Source organism: Micromys minutus (genome assembly GCF_963924665.1).
Source record: "Micromys minutus genome assembly, chromosome: 4".
Classification (NCBI taxonomy): Eukaryota; Metazoa; Chordata; class Mammalia; order Rodentia; family Muridae; genus Micromys; species Micromys minutus.
In genome coordinates, this window is record NC_137973.1 from 24,512,514 (window position 1) to 24,533,501 (window position 20,988).

Genomic DNA, 20,988 nt, shown 5'->3' on the forward strand with positions numbered 1-20,988 from the left:
TTTCTGGTATTCTGCCATTGTGCACAGTAATTCTGTGCATAAGCTTCCACTTAGTCACTAACTATAGCTAAGATGGGAACTGCCCCATCCTGAGGGCAGCAGCTACTGATTCTGGAGCTGTGAGCATGTGTACGCTCTAAAAAGCCAGGCCACAGCAGTGTCCTAAGTTTGTCTTCTGTCCCTGTATCTTCCCTAATTAAAGAAGAGATTGAGAAAATTGGTTGGTGAAATGTGGTATTTAGAGGGTTGAGGGTCTTACTTAATCTCCAAGCAGTATGTCAGAGGATAGCTAATGTCAGAGATGGGCTAATTGTGAGGTTGGAGTGTATGGGCATCAACAGAGCAGATTGTTGTTCTTCAGTAGTATCCAAAAGATAAATGGATTTTTCAGAAGCTCAAGTGATTGACATGTTTCTGGTCTTTAAAGATCAAGGGATCAAGTTGCCAGTTCCCTAGTTTCTTAGTACTAAATGTCCAGGCACCATCTTAGAGAGAGGTGAGACTTTCAGAGACAAAGAGATGAAGTCATTCAGTGCTCTGCTGTGTTCATGGAGGCCTCTGTGTGTGTGTGTGTGTGTGTGTGTGTGTGTGTGTGTGTGTGTGTGTGTGTGTGTGTGGCCCACCATGTCCTTCCAGTCTCCTCTTTTGCAAATCATCACCTAACACTAACTAGCTGTTTGTTTTTCTTGCATTCATTTTTCTCCGCTGCTCCGTTCTGTTCCATCAGCCCCATTGCATCCTGGTAAGACCCAGCAAGCACATGTATGTTTGCACAATCTTTTTGTTGTCTCTTTGTTGTCTGACTCTACAAAGGGTATTTTTCTTTACACCCTGCTGATTATTAAAGAGACCATATTGCCCTGCCCAGTCAGGATTCCAGATAGGTGGTGTTGCCAGCAGTATAGAACACATGACTAATCTATTGGGATGACCAGGTTATGAGGTGGACGGGTTATCTTTCATTGTTCAAGACTCTGAGCCCCATTTAGCAGAGCCTTCTCCACTGGTCCCTCCCTGCTCAGCTCGCTAATTGTTTCCTTTACTCCTTCTCCAGGTTAAGTAGCCTGTCTTCTCTGGGAGATTCTACACCCGAACGCACATCCCCTTCTCACCACCGCCAGCCCTCTGATACCTCTGAGACAACAGGTAACCTGGTGGCATATCAGCACATAGACGCTGGTGTGTGCCCCATAGAGAAATTCTGTACAGTCATGTGTAAAATGCCTGAACTTTATGTTGAGCACGTAATATGTGTGTTGGGTTTTATGTTAGGAGGTTCATAGCATTCTCCTCCTTATACCAACCTAGGAAGTGGGTTTTGTATCTTTATTTTGTAGCTAAGGAAACTGAAGAAGAGGAAAAAAATTAGGAAACTTGCCAAGCCTTATATTTCTTGGAGACAGCATTGAGGCACGGAACAATTGTGTTGTAACTCTAGGCCCATGCCCCTGTCGCCGCAGAGTGCTGTCACAATGCACAGTGTCCGGTAAAGATCCACAGCAAAAACAGTTGGCATATACTATGCGTGAATGTTGGTATGAATAAAAGGGTTTCTCCTGACACTGTATTTGACAAGAAAACAAACCCTAAATCACCTTTTATGGTTTATCCAGCTCTGTAACTAACACTAGTCAACAAGCTTTAGTGTCCCATTTGCTGTGGTCACTGGGTATAACAGTGTAAAGTTTCCAGTCACCCTGGGGTCTGCTTACCTTTACTACTCGTCTTGAGGAGCACAGCTAGACTTGGCTCTACCCCTTCTTCAATCAGTCTCATCCAGACAGGCCCAAAGGGACAACTATTTGAGCACTTTAGAGAAGGGTCACTTCTCATACGGATTATAGGGTTATTGTATTTTTCACCAGTCACTAAGAATGGTGTAAATTAGAGCTGTATATGTGGACAGGGTGAATCTGGGGAATTGGATTAGTCTTGGAAGGTGTCTTAAAAAAGCAGTTGGCTGACTTGGATACACTGATCTTCCAATGACACTGCCTGCCCAAACTCCTGTCCTTACCCCAACAGGTCTCGTTCAGCGCTGTGTCATCATCCAAAAGGACCAGCATGGCTTTGGCTTCACAGTTAGTGGAGATCGAATCGTGCTGGTGCAGTCTGTGCGCCCTGGTGAGTGTTGTGACCCTCCTGTCAAGAGTGGGCAGATCTTTAAAGGCATTGTGTGTGTGGTGGTGCTGCATGACTTAGAGACTGTTTAAAATGGGGGTTCCCTAAGGGAAGGGTGAATGAGTTATTCTAGAATTCTTGGTTGCAACCAAGATTAGCCATCACAGAGGCCAAGTGGTAAAGTACATTGTGATGCACACACATACATACACAATAAATTAATCCTTTTAAAAATGTGCTATGTGTAGAAATCTACTGGCAAATAACTTGAAATCAGAGAAGTAGCTATTTTGCCAGAATATATATATATACACATATATATACATATATATATACATATATATATACATACACACATCAGGTTACTTCTAATAACTAGTAATTTAAATATATTAAACTTGAACTGGGCATTGTGGTACACACTTTTAATCCCAACACTTGAGAGGCAGAAGCAGGTGGATCTCTCTATGTATGCAGGGTCAACCTTGTCTACATATTGAGTTCCAGGGTAGCTAAGACTACAAAGTGAAACTCTGTTTGAAAAAACAAAACAAACAAAACCACCGGGTATTTGGGCACACACCTTTAATCCCAGCACTTAGGAGGCAAATGAAGAACAATCTCTTCAGAGGCAGCCTGGTCTACAACCTGAATTCCAGGACAGCCAGGGCTATACAGAGACACACACAACTTGAAAAACAACAACAACAATAATAATATAAAAATCTGCCCACAGAGGCTAGAAGAGGGCATGGGATTCCCTGGAACTAGAGTTAAAGACAGTTATAGTTGGTGCCTAGGACAGTGAATGGCACCAATTCAGGGCCTCTGCAAAAGTAACAAGTGCTATATTAACCACTGAGACCATCTCTCCAGCCTCAAGTAGTACATTTTCGATGAGGGCAATCTTAGTTCCCAAACTAAAAGCTAAAATGAAAGGTAGACTTGATATAGTAGGAGCATCTAGATGTACTTTGTGAGGGGTTCAGCAGATAAATACAACTTACAGGATTTAATGATCATCTTAGGTCAAATTTACAAAATATAATGTTTATGCTTCTCATTAACTTGTTTTTGTTGTGGTGTTCTTGTGCTTTTGGGGTATAAATTAAGATTACGAGTAGAAGCTATTTACAACCATATGGTGAACAAAAACTCTGCAGTTGAAAAGGTCAAGAACATGGTCTTCTGAGTTTCTCTCTTAATCAGCTGACATCAGAAGGCCTTAATATGGTCCACCTCAAATGAAGAGACTACCAATGGATTAAAAATCTTTTCAGTAGAATGTTATATCATCATCTCTAATGACAAGAACCCGGAGAATTATCTTTATGAACTTCTCAAGACTTATAAACCACCAGTTTGAAAGCTGTTGTTTTAATCTACCTATCTAATTCTTATTACTTTACTAACTATATTTAATATGGTAAAATTGTGTTTTCCATGGGATAATAAGAAATAACTCTTATCTGATCTTAAGACAATCAAATAAGGCAAAAGTATACTCTCAGAGCCTCGTATTAGTTGGCTGTCTGAACTCTATGCTCTGAGCTAGGTGACGAGCAAGGTATAGGTGTGACCTAATGCAGACCACTCTAGATTAAAAGGCATCATGTTGCTGGAGCAGAATTGGATGTCCACCCAGGATTTGATGTTCTGATATAAAATTTCAGAGTAGGTGACCTACGGGGGACTGTGGTGCAGATCTGATGGCTTTTAGGGGTGGCTGTAGGACTCTGCTGACCAGCTCTTCTCCCTACAGGAGGAGCAGCCATGAAAGCTGGAGTGAAAGAGGGTGACCGGATCATCAAAGTGAGTAAACTTGGCCTCTCCCCCATCTTCCAGTGGTGGCCTATGTCATACTTCATTTCATTCTGTCAGGCAGATGGGGTAGTACATAACGGGAAAGAGGGGTGCAATGGCCGCCTCTGTGTTCTCTGCTCTTCAGGTTCACTGACCTTGAAGTGTTCTGGAATTGGTTTTATTTATCCCTATTTCACAAAAGACAACACATAGGGTTAAGAAGAAGCAGCTGTGGCTATGAAGGACCCGAGTCCTCAGGTTCTTCCCTTACATTGTCTTCCACGGTGTTGACATGAGGTAATCTGGATATAGGTCTATCTTTGCAGAGTGGAGTACTGGCTACATAAAGAAATCCTAGCAGCATAGACTCAACCCCTCTAGGAAGGAAGAAAGCCAGTTGAAATACAAAGGTGTAAATGAAAAAGTCAGTGACTGGAGACATGCTGGGTCTTATCCCTGAAAACTTAGAAGCCAGCTTGGAACAAACTGATAATGTAAATTTGAGTAAACAATTGAAAAGCACTGGGAAGTAGCCTAAGGAAATGACATTTTCAACTTGGAAAAAGGTTCACACCACTAACACTCAGTGTTATTTGTCCCTCCAACAGGTAAACGGCACCATGGTGACCAATAGCTCACACCTGGAGGTGGTGAAGCTTATCAAATGTGAGTTGCTTAGGGCATAACAACTTAAAAATAACAAAAACAAAACCTTGGTGTACTCTGGGACAAATTGTCAGGTTAACTGACCCTCGAGGCATCGTTTATAGATGCTGAGGCAGCTGGAACCACATCTTTAGTGTTGACAGGAGTGATCAACTTAAACTGTGCAAACCCCTAGTACGATGCCAAGTAGACGCTGTTCGTCTTCATTTGTAGCACTCCATCTTTGCCCCTCCTGACCACATCCTACCAAGACCACTTCATTTAATTGTCATCCGTTTCCTTCACATTCCACCTATGGAGGCAAAAACATTCTGGCCAGGAACACCTACCAAGTGAGTCTATGCAGATAGGTAGATGGAATACTGAGAGAAGTCCTGGAGAGTGGAAGGCTAGAATTTCGAGTGCCTGTGGTGTGTCGGGCAGACAGTGTGCTGTGCTTTACATTGATTCCGTTTAATGAGATAGAGGAGGAAGCTGGCTATGGTGATGCACCCATACAATCCCAGCACCTAGACTGAGGCAGGAGAATCTCGGGTTTAAGGCCATTCTCAGCTACATTGGAAGACTACCTCAAAAACACAAACAGGAGAATGGGAGCGGTCTGGGTGAGATGGATTAAGGGCAGTGTTTCCAGAGATATTTTGTGGTTGAGATTTTGGTTGGGCTCTCTCTGTATGTGAAGAAAGGAGAAGTTGGTTGGTGTACGGCAGAAGGACAGAAATTAGCAAATGACTAGAACTTTAATAATGAGATTTTAGTCTACAGAATTGTGAGGCTTAATCAAAGGAGAAAGACGATTCTTTGTGCTTAGCTGACTGCTCTCCCTGAGAACACTGGCACTCAAGCCTCCTCTTCCTTCCTTCTAGCTGGCGCCTATGTTGCGCTTACCCTCCTGGGCTCTTCTCCTTCCTCCATCGGTGTCTCTGGGCTCCAGCAGAACCCATCTGTGGCAGGAGTGTCCAGAGTTAACCCCACGATTCCTCCACCACCTCCTCCTCCACCTTTGCCACCTCCACAACACATTACTGGACCCAAACCTCTTCAGGTAATAGTTTTCCAGATGCATACTGATCACTCTAGGAACTCTTTGACAATCTCCCTCGGTGGAACTTAAATTTAAAGGGGTTGTGGTAAGCAGAGATGGGCCAAAGAAACATGTGAATACTACCAAAAAGTTAAAAATGCAGTCTGCATAAAAGGATGTTCACGCCTTATGCCCTACTCCTCAAAATGCATATGTGGTTTTATAGGTAGCATCTTCAGTGTGTTTCTTCACTGTGTGAAGACTCACAGAGGACATCTGGGAGTACTCTTCCTACCTGGCCCCAAGCATGGATAGAAGCATCTGTTAGAGATTATTGCCAATTGGTGTTGGGAGGGTATGCTTGAAAGTCAAAGAGGAGGAGAGGAGACTGCTTCCCAGAACAAGAGGGCTGCTTGGAAGAGTGCAGAGAGAGAGCAGTCAGAGAGGAAAGAGTCTGAAAGAACAAAAACAGGTAGAAAAGAGCCCTCAAGAGTAGGACAACTAGTGTAAAGACTTCACAGTGGCAAGATGCAGATATGGATAAGGAACAGGTTTCCAAATTGAATAGAAGATTGAACCAGTGCTTTAGAGAAGTTAGAAAACAGTTCACTATTAAAACTAATTACAGCCAGGATATCTTAAGCTCAGTAATAAAGTTTTAAAAAAATAAGATTTTATGTTAATTTCATTCCAGCAAGGTGTTACATTATCCAGAGTGCACTCATGACTAAGATTATGTTCTCAACATTTTTCCTCACCCAGAAATGAGCAGATAAAATAAAACTAAACTGTTGAGCTAGTCCTAGGTCTCACTACTGCTATATTTCCATTCCTAGGATCCTGAAGTTCAAAAGCACGCCACTCAAATCCTCAGGAATATGCTAAGACAGGAGGAGAAAGAGTTACAGGTAAGATCACTGTTAAAGATAGCCTGGCCATTGCCTTCATGAGATTATCCCTTATTACAGCAGTCTACCAGTGTGTGCAACTTAAGATTCTATTTTTTGGAACTCAATTTTGTAGACCATATCCAAGTATAGTAAAATCTTAGGGCCTATTGTATATAGCCCAATGGTAGAGCACATGCTTGAGGCCCTTGGTTCAGTCCCCACCAACCAAAAACAGTGCTGTCTCAATACCATTAAAGGGTTGCCTTTGGCCAGTAGAATTTGTCAGAGCAGACTAGTGGGGTGAGTAGGATAGCAGAGTCCCATGGTTAATACATTAGGAGGATGACTAGCTAGACAGAATATAAATAAGGAAACAGACTAAAGTGAGAAACTAGAACTGAGGAACATTGCACTTCATTGGAATTGCTCTTAGAGGAATTCAGAGAAATGAATGGTAACCTGGGAGGTAGAGTGGTTAGAAGAATACTGCTCTAGACAGATGATGTAGAGGGTGAAGAGAGACTCCAGGCCAGAAATGACGGGCACAGAGACCAAGAAGATTAATTTGGCTGGGATAGTTCATTCTGTAAGTACTTATTATATATAAAACTTTGATTTAGTTTCTGTGCTATACAAAAAGGAGATGAGGTGGTTCTCACCTTCAGTGTACTTCAAATCTAACGGGGGAAATTTCAAATTCTAGTAAGAGGAAAGTAGGAAGAACAAAGAGTTTGTAATAAAAATTCTAAGGAAGAACAGTTACAGTGGCATGTAAAAGTTTCGCGGTAAGTAAAGATGGTGTTGTGGTTGGGTTTGAAGGAGTAGAACTTTAGCAGACACAAACTAATGGAGGAAACCATAGTATAATCTTCATTCTAGTACTTGGGAGAGTGAAGCAAGTGGATCTCGGTAAATTTAAGGCCTGACTGGTCTACGTGGTGAGTTTCAGACCAACCAAGGTTACATAGAGTGTCCCTGAGTTGGGGAATGTTAGTAAGAAATCAGTTTAAGTCAAAGGTATGGAGTTGTGAAAACACACTTAACAAGCACTGTGTTCTTGCTGTATGCTGAGTATTCTGTTAGAGCAGTGAATGAGGGTACCTTAGAGGTAGGAGTTTGAATGGTTATAGAGATGACTGAGAGATGTACCTTCCCTTACGGAGTTATACCAGTGCAGTGCCATAGGACATGATGGGATAAATGAAGATATACCGTGTTGTAAATTGGTACTTGTATATTCACATTGGATTACTAAGACACTGTACTATAATATAATGCCAGACATATAGGTCAGTGGACTAGAATTCAGAATTGTGTATAAAATTCATACATCTATAGCAACTCATTTCCAACAGTGGTACTAAGACAATTCAGTAAGTGTTTGTCTCTTCAACAGATAGTGCTGGGTCAACTGGATATGTACAAACAAAGTATTAATTTGTATCTTTACTCATGTAATTAACAAAACTTAACTAAGAATGGATTAATAAAGTCTCAAGAAACAAGAGTATAAAACTCCAGAGAGATGGGCAAGAGAGACTTACATCTGAGCTGAAGATGGACAGATGGTTTTCTTGTCATTTCCTCAACACCGTAGCTACAGTATTTACGTTGTTAGATATACCAAGTAATAAGCAAAGAAAAATACAAATCTTTTACAAGGAAACATGAGTATGAATATTCATAATCCTGGATTAGCAAGCAAACAACAACAAAAATAAAACAAAACAAGAAAACAAACCCTACTTTAGGTAGGAAGTAGATTAGTTCAAAATTATCCAATTTGTTGGTTTTTTGTTTGTTTAGTTTGGGGGTTGTTGTTGTTTTGGTTTGTTTTTTGGTTGGTTTGGGTTTTGGTTGACACAGTTTCTGTGTGTACCCTGGCTGTCCTAGAACTCACCCTGTAGTCCAGGCTGGCCTGGAACTCATAGATCTGCCTCCCAATTAAAAGCACGCACCACTAACACCCAGATTTTTACAATATTTTTTAAGAATGTGTATGTGCAGGTACTCTAAAGCTCAGAAGAGGGTATCAGATCCTCTGAAAGAATACAGTGTTCTTAACTTCAAAGACATCTTTCCAGCCCCATAAGTTTGTTCTTATTCTAAACAAAATTATCAAAGAATTTGAACAGTTCTCTAAAGAAGATGCAGGCTGGCATTATAGCGTACATCTGTAATTCCAACATTTGGAGTCTGAGGCAGGATTGCAGTTTGTAGGCCAGTCTAGGTTATGTAGTTTTAAAAAAATCTCTAAGAACACAGTGAAAGAACTCCGTGTGACCAATAAGCATGTGAGAAGATGGGGACTGTTTCACAGCCACTGGGTTTTTATAGCCAAAATAATGGAGACTAGCATGCTGGGAAGGGCTGCAGACAAACCTGAGGCATGTCTTTTATGTTTTGTCCGCAAGTGTCGTGTTCTGTTTGTATCACTGACAGTGGGAATATGAAAGTTCAGTCATGTGGAAATGCTAGGCAGTTCTTCCAGGTATTAAACACAGGTACTGTATAACCAGATAAATCCACTCTTGCATAAATGCTGAGCAGAATTGAAAATTGATATTCACACAAAAATGTGTGCATGACAACTGTCTTTTGTAATAGCCAAAAGGAAACGACCTAGAGTCTGTCAGCTGATAAGAAAAGTGTGGTAAATCTACAACACAGTAGGATATTTAGCCTGAAAAGTTATGGATGCATGCTATAAACAGAAGAACCCTGAGCACATTCTGAGTGAAAGAAGCCAGACAAAAGCCCATACGTGTTGTGGTTCTATCTGTGTGGAATGGACAGAATAGGCAAATGCTCAAAAACAAAGTAGACTCTCGGTGACCAGAAGGTGGGGAGTGAGAGAGGTAGATGGACAGTGACTGCTTACAGGACTCAGCTCTTATTGAAGTAATGAGAATGATTACACACCTGTGTGGATATACTAAAAAAAAATTCTGTATTATATACTTTAAATAAGTTTATGTGAATTATATCTCAATGGCCAACTTTATTTATTTATTTATTTTATTTGGATTGGCAACCAGTTTATTGATGTAATTTACAAGAGGACATGTGAGGGGTTAGTTACAGGAGCATGGGTAACTCAAAGGTGTTGTTGGAATTTACAATCCTAATAATAAACACAGCCCAGATATTTTATTTGTAAGCCGTATGTCTAGATTTGGCAGATCTAGTGATATACTAACTTATTCCCCAGCTATAAGGAATGGCCAACTTTTTAAAAATATTTTATTTATTTATGCATATGAGTACACTGTAGCTGTCTTCAGACACAGCATAAGAGGGCATCAGATCCCATTACAGATGGTTGTGAGCCACCATGTGGTTGCTGGGAATTGAACTCAGGACCTCTGGAACAGCAGTCAGTGCGCTTAACCACTGAGCCATCTCTCCAGCCCAGGAATGGCCAACTTTAAAATAATTCTTGGACACCATAGAAGCCTGAAAGAGTGAGTAATTCATGCAGATATCTCTCAGTGCTTTCCTGAGGTGATAATTGGATTGGGTTCAGTCTGCTGTGACCAGAACATTGAAATGACAGAAGAGGACACTGGTTGGCAAGTGATTTGGGTCCCTTAAAGATCTTGGAATTTCTCCTAAAGGCTACGGGAATTGGTCAAAGATTTTTACATCAGTCTTCTTGAGAGAAGTGTTTGGGAGCGGTAGAGATGATTCTGTGATTAGGAGCACTTGCTGTTCCTACAGAGGACCCAGACTCGGTTCCCATCACCCACATTGGTCACTTGGAACTGCCCATAACTCCATTTTCAAAGCATCATGGGCCCTTTAGCCTTTTCAGGCACCTGCACATACATACCGAGGCACATACTTGACAGAAGGAAACCTTGGTGGTGGCTGTTCTTAGTATATGAGATGATGGCAGACTTGACAAGAACAGTAGAAGTTAGAATAAAAAAAGAGAACAGGTCAGAAATGTCTCAGAAATCACATCAGGGAAACTTAAACCATGTGCTAAAAAGAGAAAGAGTAAAGGATGGCTCTGAGTTTGGTGCCTGGTGCCATGGGAGGAGACAGATAGGGCACAGGAGCAAGGCTTACAGGATGGAGTTGAAGTTGGCTTTGGGTCTGAATTGAGCATGCCTGTAAGGCATCTAGGTAGTCCCTCTATTGTCTGAGAAATGGCTCTGGAGAAAGGAGGTTTGGATAGCTGCAGCAACAAGATAATCACTGAAGCTGGGGTCTGGCTGAAGCCAGCCAACACAGAGGAGAGAAACCTGAAAGTGGATCGAAGATTTGTGTACATCTGTGCCACTGTGCCAGCATCCAATGTCTATACCATTTGCTGCTATTTGATCTTTTAAAGGGTAGCTGCTGAGGTGGTGGAAAAGGAAGAAAAATGGAGCTGTGGCTTAAAAAACAATCTAGATTGGTAGAAATAATTTTATTGTGGGAATTTGCTTTTAAATTAGGTAGGATAAAGGGAAGAAACCATTTGAAAAAGATTTTAAAGGTATCTGAACGATGTCTAAAGAACACTCAAAGCAATCAGAATGGTTTAGAATGATAGAAGATGGAATTTCTGAGTCACAAGGAGAGACAGGTGCTTTCTTAGTCAGGGTTTCTATTCCTGCACAAACATCATGACCAAGAAGCAAGTTGGGCAGGAAAGGGTTTATTCAGCTTACATTTCCATATCACTGTTCATCACCAAAGAAAGTCAGGGCTGGAACTCAAGCAGGTCAGGAAGCAGGAGCTGATGCAGAGGCCATGGAGGGGTGTTACTTACTGGTTTGCTTCCCCTGGTTTGCCCAACTTGCTTTCTTATAGAACCCTTGTCTACCAGCCCAAGATGGCACCACCCACATGGGCTGGGCCCTTCCCCTTGATCACTAGTTGAGAAAATGCCTTACAGCTGGATCTCATGGAGCATTTCCTCAACTGAAGCTCCTTTCTCTGTGATAACTCCAGCTTGTGTCAAGTTGACACAAAACCAGCCAGTACAGATGGAGATGTTTTGAAGTGGAGCAATGTTGGAGTTCTCAGATGATATTATCTGCTGAGACAAATGTTTGGGCTCTGGTGGTGTGGAACAGATAAATGTAAAATGTAAAAAAAATTAATGAGGTTGGCAGGTAGCAGGAAGCCTCAGATGAAGTCAGGGAATATGAAAACCTAACATCATTCATTGTTTAGCTAGTAAGTTTTGCAAGCAATTCCTTTTGTACAAAAACATTTCAGCAAATAACTGCCACAGCCACTCTGGCAAACATGTTACCTAATCATATTCAGATCTTAGGTCCTCTCATGATGCACATACTGTCATCTTCATTCTTGGTGGCTGTATTCAAGCTTTCGCAAACCTACCCAGCTAGAAAATGGAGGGACCAGGGTCTAGTGGCAGTCTTCCCAGCCCTGTGCCCTGCTGCATGCTGCAGATGTTAGGAGAGGTAGATGGTGCCTGCTCTTCAGGAGCTTTTGATGATGAGCAAGTCTTCTCTGAGCTTTTCCTCTTCTTAGTTGAGATTTTCATTATGTCACATTTGCCCTCACATGATCTGTGTAGTAACCTGGATAGTCACTTCAGTATTTTACACTTGACTGTGAGTTACATAAGATCTCGCGCCAGAAGCCCTTAGATATAGGTGAGTGTAGGGCAGGCCTTCCGGTTTGTTTTTTGGCTTGTTGGTTGGTTTGTTTCCTTTCTCAACTGCTACATACCTTCTGTCTCTCATCAGTCACCCCTTTTTCTGATCTTAAATGGTGGTGAAATAGCAGGCATCTATAATAGACGGAAATCTCTTCTCTCCTTGTTTTGTGATAACTACTGTTCTTACTGATGGTAAGTCAGCTATCCTCTACTAACCACCCCTCTACCTTTTCCCCTCCTCCTCCTCTTCCTCCTCTTCCTTCTTACCCCTCCCTAGCGTATCTATGAGGTGTATAGTCGGAACCCCGCCAGCCTGCTAGAAGAGCAAATCGAAGGTGCCCGGCGGAGAGTCACTCAGTTACAGCTGAAGATCCAGCAGGAGACTGGTGGCTTAGTGGTGAGTGGTAGTAGGCATTGCTTCAGGAATGTAGCAGACTAGTGTAGAAGGAGAGCAGGACAGAAAGACTCTTGGGCCACAGCAGGACTAGCACCAAAAAGGCTGAGCACTATTGCAACACCAACTGGGATACCATAGAGATACCACAAGGTACCAAAGCCCTCCTTGGAAAAAACTAATGCACTGAATTCGATTGTCTGTTCCAATCTGCTACTTACTCCTCCCTTCTGAATAGTTTCCTCGAGATGTGTGTTCCTACTCTGGCATCGATCACCAGTCATCTGGTAGCTTTTCCTGTAAGGATGACCTCAAAGGAACATGAGTGCCTTCCTCAGCCTCAGTGAAGGATCTCAGTCAGTAGAGAAGGGTCTAAACGCACTTTGTAGAAAATACCACACAGAAGGAGGTTGTTTATTCTCATCGGGGACTTTGTAACCATCAAGCCTCAGATACAAGGAAATTGTATCTAAGAAGAGTATTTCCCCAAACCCATAGAAATTATTAGAAGTAGAGCTGGACAGATGGATCAGCAATTGAGAGCACTGACTGCTCTGCAGAGGGCACAGGTTCGTTTCCCAGCGCCCACTTGCTATCTCACAGCCATCTGTAACTCCAGCATCATCAGTAACATCCAGATCAAATGTCCCTCCTCTGGCCTCCAAGGGCACTGCACATACATGGTACACATGCATGCATGCAAAAACACACACCAATACACACAAAATAAAAAGAACATTTTTTTAAATTTTAAGACATTTTACACTCTTTTTTAAAATGTCCTGTTCAGAAGTTAGTAAAAACACAAGCAATTAAGCTTTACAATCCACTTTCTGAAGGAACTTCCATGTATGGTGAATGCTTAGATTATGAGCATTGGCTAACTAATTTGATTTCCAGCTCTAGTTCCCCTCCGTTTTCAGACTCATGGCTAAATAACCTAACCACTAAGAACCCTCTCTTTTTTTCTCACTTATAGAAGGACACAATAGAGTCTACTTAGTAGAGTATTGCCAGAACTGAAGCCTGCCCCTGGCACCATGCTTTGTGCATGTGTGTGTAGCTGCTGCCATTGTTGATGTCTGTGTGACATGAATTCTGAAACTGAGCTGAGATTGGGACATTTGGACTCTAGTCCTGCTTTGGGGGTTTGTTGTTGTTATTGTTTGTTGGTTGGTTTTGTTTTTGTTTTTCACTTAGAGTGTGGCTTAGAACAATTACTGAACATCTGAGCTTCTTTCTGTCTTCTCATTTGTAACATGGGAATAGCCTCTTTTAACTGGAGTTGCTGAAAGATTGAATGTGGTTAAGAAAATGCCTTGTGCACAGTAAAACCCTGCCAGTGTTACTTCTGCAATGGCTGGGGCATAGCTCCATGCCAATTCCAGTGCTCCCCATGGACACAGCTGTTTAACATCTGTCCTCAGTGCAGCCTTAGGACTTCTCTATTTCTTGATGGTTAGAATACCCTGTCCTGTATCTAACTGAAATAAAGTAATAAATGCTTTGAAGTCTAGGGCGGTAAGTGAGGGGAGATTTTTGTTAAGTTTTACAATAATGGTCAAGCTCTCTTCCCACTATTAGAAGGTGGGCCACTCTCGGAGAGCATCTCTTTAAGTCAGGCATTTCTCAGGCAATAAAGCAGAGGTGGCCACTTGCTATAAAAGCAAACATGGCTCTGATTGGGGAAAGGAATGGGAATGGGAAAGGCTCTAAGAAAAGTTCTCATCCTTTGGTCTTTCTCTTTTAGGACATAGTTCCATTCTGGGGTGAGACCAGCCAGAGAACATGTGAAGGTAAATCCTGTCACCCCTGGTATATATGAGGCTACTTCATGGTAGTCTCTCCCAGTGAGGCAGATTCTAGAATAACGAGGAAAAGATACCAGTACACAGGGCAGTGGGTGTGTAAAAATAAGCAGTAGTTAAGTAAGAAACAGGAGCTACTGAGATGACAAGTCCAGACAGCAGCTTGTTGACAGCATGTTCAGCAAACTCTTGTGAAAGGAGTGGTGACCAGATGAGGCCAGGAATAAGCTGAAGAGTAAGAAAGAGGAGCTTTAAAGGCATCACACAGATGTATTCTAGGTGGTGACTTGTTCTGCGCTCAGTTGCAGAATTAGGTAAAAGCTGGATATGGGGAGAGTAAAAGTCCAGTATGTCAGGAGAAAATGGGGGTCTTGGTATGAAGGAGTTGAAGGGCAGCGGGCAAAAGAAGGGACAATGGCAGATTCTCTCCCCACCTAGTGCCCACAAGGAAGTCTGTTCTTAAGGACCTGAGACCTTTTCTAAAACTGTCTAACCTGCTTTCTTCTCAGGCCGCCTCTCTGTGGACTCCCAGGAAGCAGACAGTGGCTTGGACTCTGGGACAGAACGCTTTCCTTCCGTCAGCGAGGTGAGCACCAGCAGGCACTGGGCCCATTTACAACTGTGCATTTAATGTCCCATCCCTGGGCACTGCGTAGCCACTGAAGGCCCTGGCCCGTCGTCCGGGTACCTCCTCCACAAGTCTCGGGATTTAGTCACTGTGCTCTAGATCTGGGCAGCTTTGACATACAGCCTCATGCCAGATAGTCATTTTATCACATTTGATCAGCTCTGTTGTGTAAAGTGTGGAATGAAAAGATGGGCAGTATTAGTGAACCCTACCAAGTCCTCTTCTGACTGTTTCTAGCTACTGGTGACAAGATGACTGGTATCTATAAAATGGTGGGATGTAGTATGGGCCTCTGTTTCCTATACCTGGCATACATAAGAGGTGATGCACATGGCAATGACGTGTGTGACCTGTGACTGAGACTTGTAGATTGGATATATACTACAAGCTCTTTGACCATCAGTAAGTCTCATGACTCTTCTGAGGCCCAGTTCTTTGTGTAAAAAGGAAGCTGAGAGATGATGTTCCCTCAGAGAGCTGTTAGAAGGTTAAGTGGGATAATATATAATCAAAGGCATGTTGAGTGTCTGCCTGGTTGTCCTTATAAAGCAAGCTGACTCCAGAGAGTTGTCTGGATGAGGGAGGCTCCTTCTCACAGAATTCTCTCTCTCCAGTCATTGATGAACCGGAACTCAGTATTGTCAGATCCTGGACTAGACAGCCCTCAAACCTCCCCTGTCATCCTGGCCAGGGTGGCCCAACACCACAGGCGACAGGGCTCAGACGCAGTGTTGCTCCCGCTCAACCACCAGGTGAGAGACACGAACAAACCCCAGTCTGCCTTTCTTCTTTCACAACTAGGATTCAGGCCAGGGCAATCACCAGTGTGTAACCTTGAACAATCAGGCTTACCCTGCTCATACAGCACACTGCTTGAGATGGTTGCCTAGAGAACAAATAGAGAAGGCCAAGCTCAGAGTGAGGAGGTAAGGAGTCCACTAGGTCAGCTTCTGTCTAGATACTCAGATACTTATCGTCCCTTAGCCAGAACTTAGCTTCAATCAAAACTGAGGGCAAGGACATGAATCAGAGCAAGATACAATGATGTAGATATACAAAAATACCGTGTTGTACATTAAATAAAAAATAAGCTTTATTACTAGAATCCTAATAAGAAAACAAACAAGTTCAGCATGCTTAGGATCTTTTTTGTCCAGCTACGTTCTAGCCCCCCCACACACATTTTGGGGTACTGTCTGCCCAAAGAGTAGAAAATGTGACTTGAAAGCCCCCACTCGCTTCTTCTTCTTCGGGAAAACACCAAATGGCGGATGACGCCGGTGCAGCGGGAGGGCCTGGAGGACCCGGGGGCCCAGGGTTAGGAGGCCGCGGCGGCTTCCGCGGAGGATTCGGCAGTGGTCTTAGGGGCCGCGGTCGTGGTCGAGGCCGAGGCCGTGGTCGAGGCCGCGGGGCTCGTGGAGGTAAAGCTGAAGACAAGGAGTGGATCCCCGTCACCAAGCTGGGCCGCCTGGTTAAGGACATGAAGATCAAGTCTTTGGAGGAGATCTACCTGTTCTCCCTGCCCATTAAGGAGTCTGAGATTATCGACTTTTTCCTGGGTGCATCTCTAAAGGATGAGGTTCTGAAAATCATGCCAGTGCAGAAGCAGACCCGGGCTGGCCAGCGGACCAGGTTTAAGGCTTTCGTCGCTATTGGGGACTACAATGGTCACGTTGGTCTTGGTGTTAAGTGCTCCAAGGAGGTTGCCACTGCCATTCGAGGGGCCATTATCCTGGCCAAGCTTTCCATCGTTCCTGTGAGGAGAGGCTACTGAGGGAACAAGATTGGCAAGCCCCACACTGTCCCATGCAAGGTGACAGGCCGCTGTGGCTCTGTGCTGGTGCGTCTCATTCCTGCCCCCAGAGGCACTGGCATTGTCTCTGCTCCTGTGCCCAAGAAGCTTCTGATGACGGCCGGTATAGATGACTACTACACTTCAGCCAGAGGCTGCACTGCCACCCTGGGCAACTTTGCCAAGGCCACCTTTGATGCCATCTCAAAAACGTACAGCTACTTGACCCCTGACCTCTGGAAAGAAACTGTGTTCACCAAGTCTCCTTATCAGGAATTCACTGATCATCTTGTGAAAACCCACACCAGAGGACCCAGGCTCCAGCTGTGGCTACCACATAAGGATTTTTATAAAAGACAAAATAAATGAACCAAGTCTGTTAAAAAAAAAAAAAAAAAAAAAAAAGAAAGCCCCCACTCTCAGAAGTAGAACTAGGGCCAGGGAAAATTCAGGAAGACAGATATTTGTCTCAAGACAAAGTCCTGCAGAAAACCTGTGCCGTGGGTGGGCTTGCCTGGAGTAGTGCAGATGGAGGCTAACAAGACTGTAAATTTACCACTGTACTGATTATTTTCCAAATTCACATTTGAGTTTCATAATGTTGGTTTTGTAAACTAACCAGAGTAAACCAGGCTGGACTTAAACACAGATTTGCCTGGCTTTGCCTCTGATGTGTTGGGATTAAAGGCATGTACTACCAAGCCTGGCTTAAACTTAAATTCATTTTAAAGGGTATTTGTCACTGCTGCAGATTTAAACCTGTATCACATACCGTGAATGTAAGGTAAGTGTGAGGCAGCATACGTGCTTAGAAAGGATTTTGTAAGGCCTTATCTAGAAAGACAAAGAACAATGGAGAAGGCTGCCATTTGTGTTACTAGGATGCCTCCTGCATGAGCTGTCTCTGGATGAATACCTGAGAAGCTAATGGTTATCACCTCCAAGGAAACTCAGAACAGAAATTTGGAAACTTTAAATTGATTTACCCTTTTATATCACTTCAATTCCAAATTATGTGAATGTATCATGCACTATAAAAATTCAGGGCTGAAAAGATGGTTCAGCAGTCAAAAGCAATGACTATTTATTGAATTATTTTTGTGAGGAGTAATATTACACCCTCTTTTACTCCTTAACACTATAGGAGTTTCTACCCCACTGCTTGCCTGAAAGTTTCCAAGTAAATGACACAAAACGCTACAATTTATTAGTGAGCTATAGGCACTATGCTGGGCAGGTATTGAGCTATTCTAATTCTTCTACCTGTTACGACCCACACGAGTACCAGCCACTTGCCAATCTGGTGTCTTTCTGGTTGCTTCTGCTCCATCGGCCTGTCCATTTCTCTGATGGTCCATCCATCTAATGGCAACCTCCTCCTCCCACTGGCTTTTCTTTCCTTCATGGTCTCTCTCAAGACCCGTCACTCAATTCTCAATCCTGTCCTCCTTTCCTTTCTGCCCAGTCATAAGCATCAGTCATTTATTGACCAATCCAGGATTAATGGGGAGCATTCTTTGCAGTCCGTAGGTTAGTATCCAAGTTCAGGTTACAGTCTGAATAGGGGCATGGAACTCAGCTTCTAAATACACAGCTCATAAGACTAACCCCGATCACTGTTCTTCCAGAAGACCCAAGTTGGGTTCCCAACATCTACATGATAGCTCACAGTTGTCTTAGTTAGGGTTTCTATTGCTGTGATGAAACACTATAACAAAAAACAACCTGGAAAAGGAAGGGTTCGTTTGGCTTATACTTCCATATCACAGTTTATCATCCAAGAAGTCAGGACAGGACTCAAGCAGGGCAGAACCTGCAGGCAGGAGCTGATGCAAAGACCACGGAAAGTCCTGGTGACAGGCTTGCTTTCTTATAGAAGCCAGTGCCACCAGCCTAGGGATTGCACTGCCCTCAGTGGGTCGGCCTACCTTCATTAGGCACTTATTAAGAAAAATGCCCTACAACTGGGTCTTATGAAGGCTTATTTTTCTCAATTGAGATTCCCTCCTTTCAAACGACTCTAGCTTGTATAAAGCTGACATAAAAACTAGCCAGGACAACAGCCATCTGTAACTCCAGATCCAGAGGACCCACCACCCTCTTCTGGCACCGCAGGCACCACATGCATGCGGGACATAGACATGGATGCAGGCAAAATACCCATACATGTAAAGTAAAAATAAAGTCTAAAAAATTAGTGAAAGCGTAACATTTATCTATTTAAATTTATTATCTATGAGTGAATTTTATATATTATTGTATTTTCAGCCTAGCCATATTCTTTTGCTTGTAATTAAGTCTGAGGTGGAATCTTCATTTGTAAAGGTTTAAGACTTTGTAAAGATAGACGAAGAACAGACTGAAACTTTATTAATCAAATCAAAAGATTAAATAGGAACTGAAATGAACTCTCTGACAACTTGAATCACTGCTATTTAGAGTCATGTCTCAGCACCACATAAAAAGATTCTAGCCTCACCAGCATCTCTCCTGAAGTAGTAAATTTCTCACGATAAGCCAGATAGAGCAGGTGGAGCGCTGTGAGTTTGAAGCCAGCCTGGTCTACATAATGAGACCCTGTCTCAAAAAGACAAACAAAAAACTCTCATACTGGAGGACATTTGTGTGAGGAAGTTTCAGAGGTATTGTTTTCAAACGGTGAGCCTTTTGGTGAACCATCAAAGCAGTAGCAGTGTTTATTCTAATGAAGTAGAATCTAATAAAATTTAATTGATTTTTTTTTCAGTAAAGAAATTTTATAGTAGAAGCCAGGCATGGTGGAGCACACCTTTAATCTCATCACTTGGGAGGCAGAGGCAGGTGGATAAGTTTGAGGCCAGCCTGGTCTACAGAGTGGGTTTCAGGACAGCCAGGGCTTCATAGGCTGTCTCAGGAAAAAACAAAGTCAAAAAACCTTTGTTATCTCAGGGAACCTTTAGAAGAATCTGACCTGTAAAGCATTTAAAATGTTCATGTAGTCTGAGGTCTCCTAGAAGTTGTTACTGGTATGTCAGTTAGAACTAGTATTTATTAAAAGCCATGGAAAGAGAAAAGAAAAATAAAAGCCAGGATAAAGAGTCTGGGTTTTAACAGAGAATGGGGATATACCATAGATTGTTAAGCAGACAAGGAAAACAATGCATGAGGGTGCTTGAGGAAGATCAGCCCCATGCTGTGGTGTTGAAGGAGAGGCAGATCTGCTGCTCTGGTCTCCCTGACAGTTACTAATTCATACATTGCTGTCCACACTACTTAGCAGCACTGTGGTACTTGTGTGGTTGTTTAGGTGGAACAATGGTGGTTTGGTCTGTTTAGGAAAACACAAGTCTCCAATCCATTAGGTGCTGTTAGCTTTTACTTTGTTAAAAGACATTTATTCCTCATCTTTTGCAAATAGACAGAGAACTTTTTCCAATTTCCCATATCTTGTGTCATGCTACCAGACTGCTCTATGTCTTCTGGGTCCCATCCAGAAGCAGTTGGCTTTCTGTGAGTGGAAATCGTTACATCTGTGCTGAACCTTGGGGTGCTGGTGGCCTTTTTAAAGTTAGGCTGCTAAACAGATGTTGTGGAGGAAGTTGAAGCTATGTCTTCTGTAACCTCTCTATATTTCAACTCTTTCCTTTCAGGGTATAGATCAAAGCCCAAAGCCTCTGATTATTGGACCAGAGGAAGATTATGACCCAGGTTATTTCAACAATGAGGTAACAGTTTTCTGATTTGCTCCTTTAATTTTCCTCCCTTTCTTTATCCACACTGCCCTTGACTGGAAGCAGTTTGATTAGCACCAGCTATGAAAGAACCCTATGAGAAAGGAGACTCAGCTATCAGAGCCCGGAAGATAGAGAGCTTGGGAGTAAAGTTTGCTGTCTGTCTCCTGTCTCTGTGCTTCCCGGCCATTCTCAGTTTTCTGCCTTTTAGAGTGACATCATCTTCCAAGATCTTGAAAAACTGAAGTCACATCCAGCTTACTTGGTAGTTTTTCTACGTTACATCTTCTCTCAGGCAGACCCTGGCCCCTTGGTAAGTCAGAGGTGTCAATCTGTTTGAACCCTGCTTGTACTCAACAATGTCTGACCACTATGTCTGATCTCTCTATGTATCTAGCTTTTAATGTCAGGTCCATAGACAAAGTCCAGCATCTCAAGGATAGAGATGGACTAGAGCCATAGTTGTAGCCTAAGGGGTAACAAGAAGATGTAGGCCATGAAAACTGTAGTTCTCCGTCGGTTTAGGAAG

General features: G+C 42.8%; 1 protein-coding gene and 2 pseudogenes across 11 annotated transcripts in view; 2 read left to right on the top strand and 1 right to left on the bottom strand.

The window, feature by feature from the left end:
• LOC308419637 (nucleophosmin-like) overlaps nucleotides 1–20,988 on the bottom strand; it is a 506,796-nt pseudogene that overhangs the window by 286,030 nt on the left and 199,778 nt on the right. The window lies entirely within an intron of this gene.
• The window catches only part of ARHGEF11 (Rho guanine nucleotide exchange factor 11), a 107,408-nt gene that overhangs the window by 58,650 nt on the left and 27,770 nt on the right, over nucleotides 1–20,988 (top strand). For 3 of the 9 annotated variants that reach the window (XM_080915677.1, XM_080915671.1, XM_080915672.1), the window contains exons 3-15: nucleotides 728–742; nucleotides 1,055–1,146; nucleotides 2,026–2,124; nucleotides 3,884–3,933; nucleotides 4,533–4,590; nucleotides 5,457–5,635; nucleotides 6,451–6,522; nucleotides 12,405–12,524; nucleotides 14,272–14,317; nucleotides 14,839–14,915; nucleotides 15,572–15,709; nucleotides 20,379–20,453; nucleotides 20,671–20,772. In XM_080915677.1, the coding sequence (XP_080771803.1) occupies nucleotides 728–742; nucleotides 1,055–1,146; nucleotides 2,026–2,124; nucleotides 3,884–3,933; nucleotides 4,533–4,590; nucleotides 5,457–5,635; nucleotides 6,451–6,522; nucleotides 12,405–12,524; nucleotides 14,272–14,317; nucleotides 14,839–14,915; nucleotides 15,572–15,709; nucleotides 20,379–20,453; nucleotides 20,671–20,772 (1,123 nt within the window). The remainder of the gene's footprint in view (nucleotides 1–727; nucleotides 743–1,054; nucleotides 1,147–2,025; nucleotides 2,125–3,883; nucleotides 3,934–4,532; nucleotides 4,591–5,456; nucleotides 5,636–6,450; nucleotides 6,523–12,404; nucleotides 12,525–14,271; nucleotides 14,318–14,838; nucleotides 14,916–15,571; nucleotides 15,710–20,378; nucleotides 20,454–20,670; nucleotides 20,773–20,988) is intronic. The other 6 variants (XM_080915673.1, XM_080915674.1, XM_080915675.1 and 3 more) reach the window with 3 other exon arrangements.
• LOC308419851 (small ribosomal subunit protein uS5-like) lies at nucleotides 16,222–17,090 on the top strand (annotated as a pseudogene). Its single transcript has one exon. The product of its transcript is annotated as a small ribosomal subunit protein uS5-like (transcript).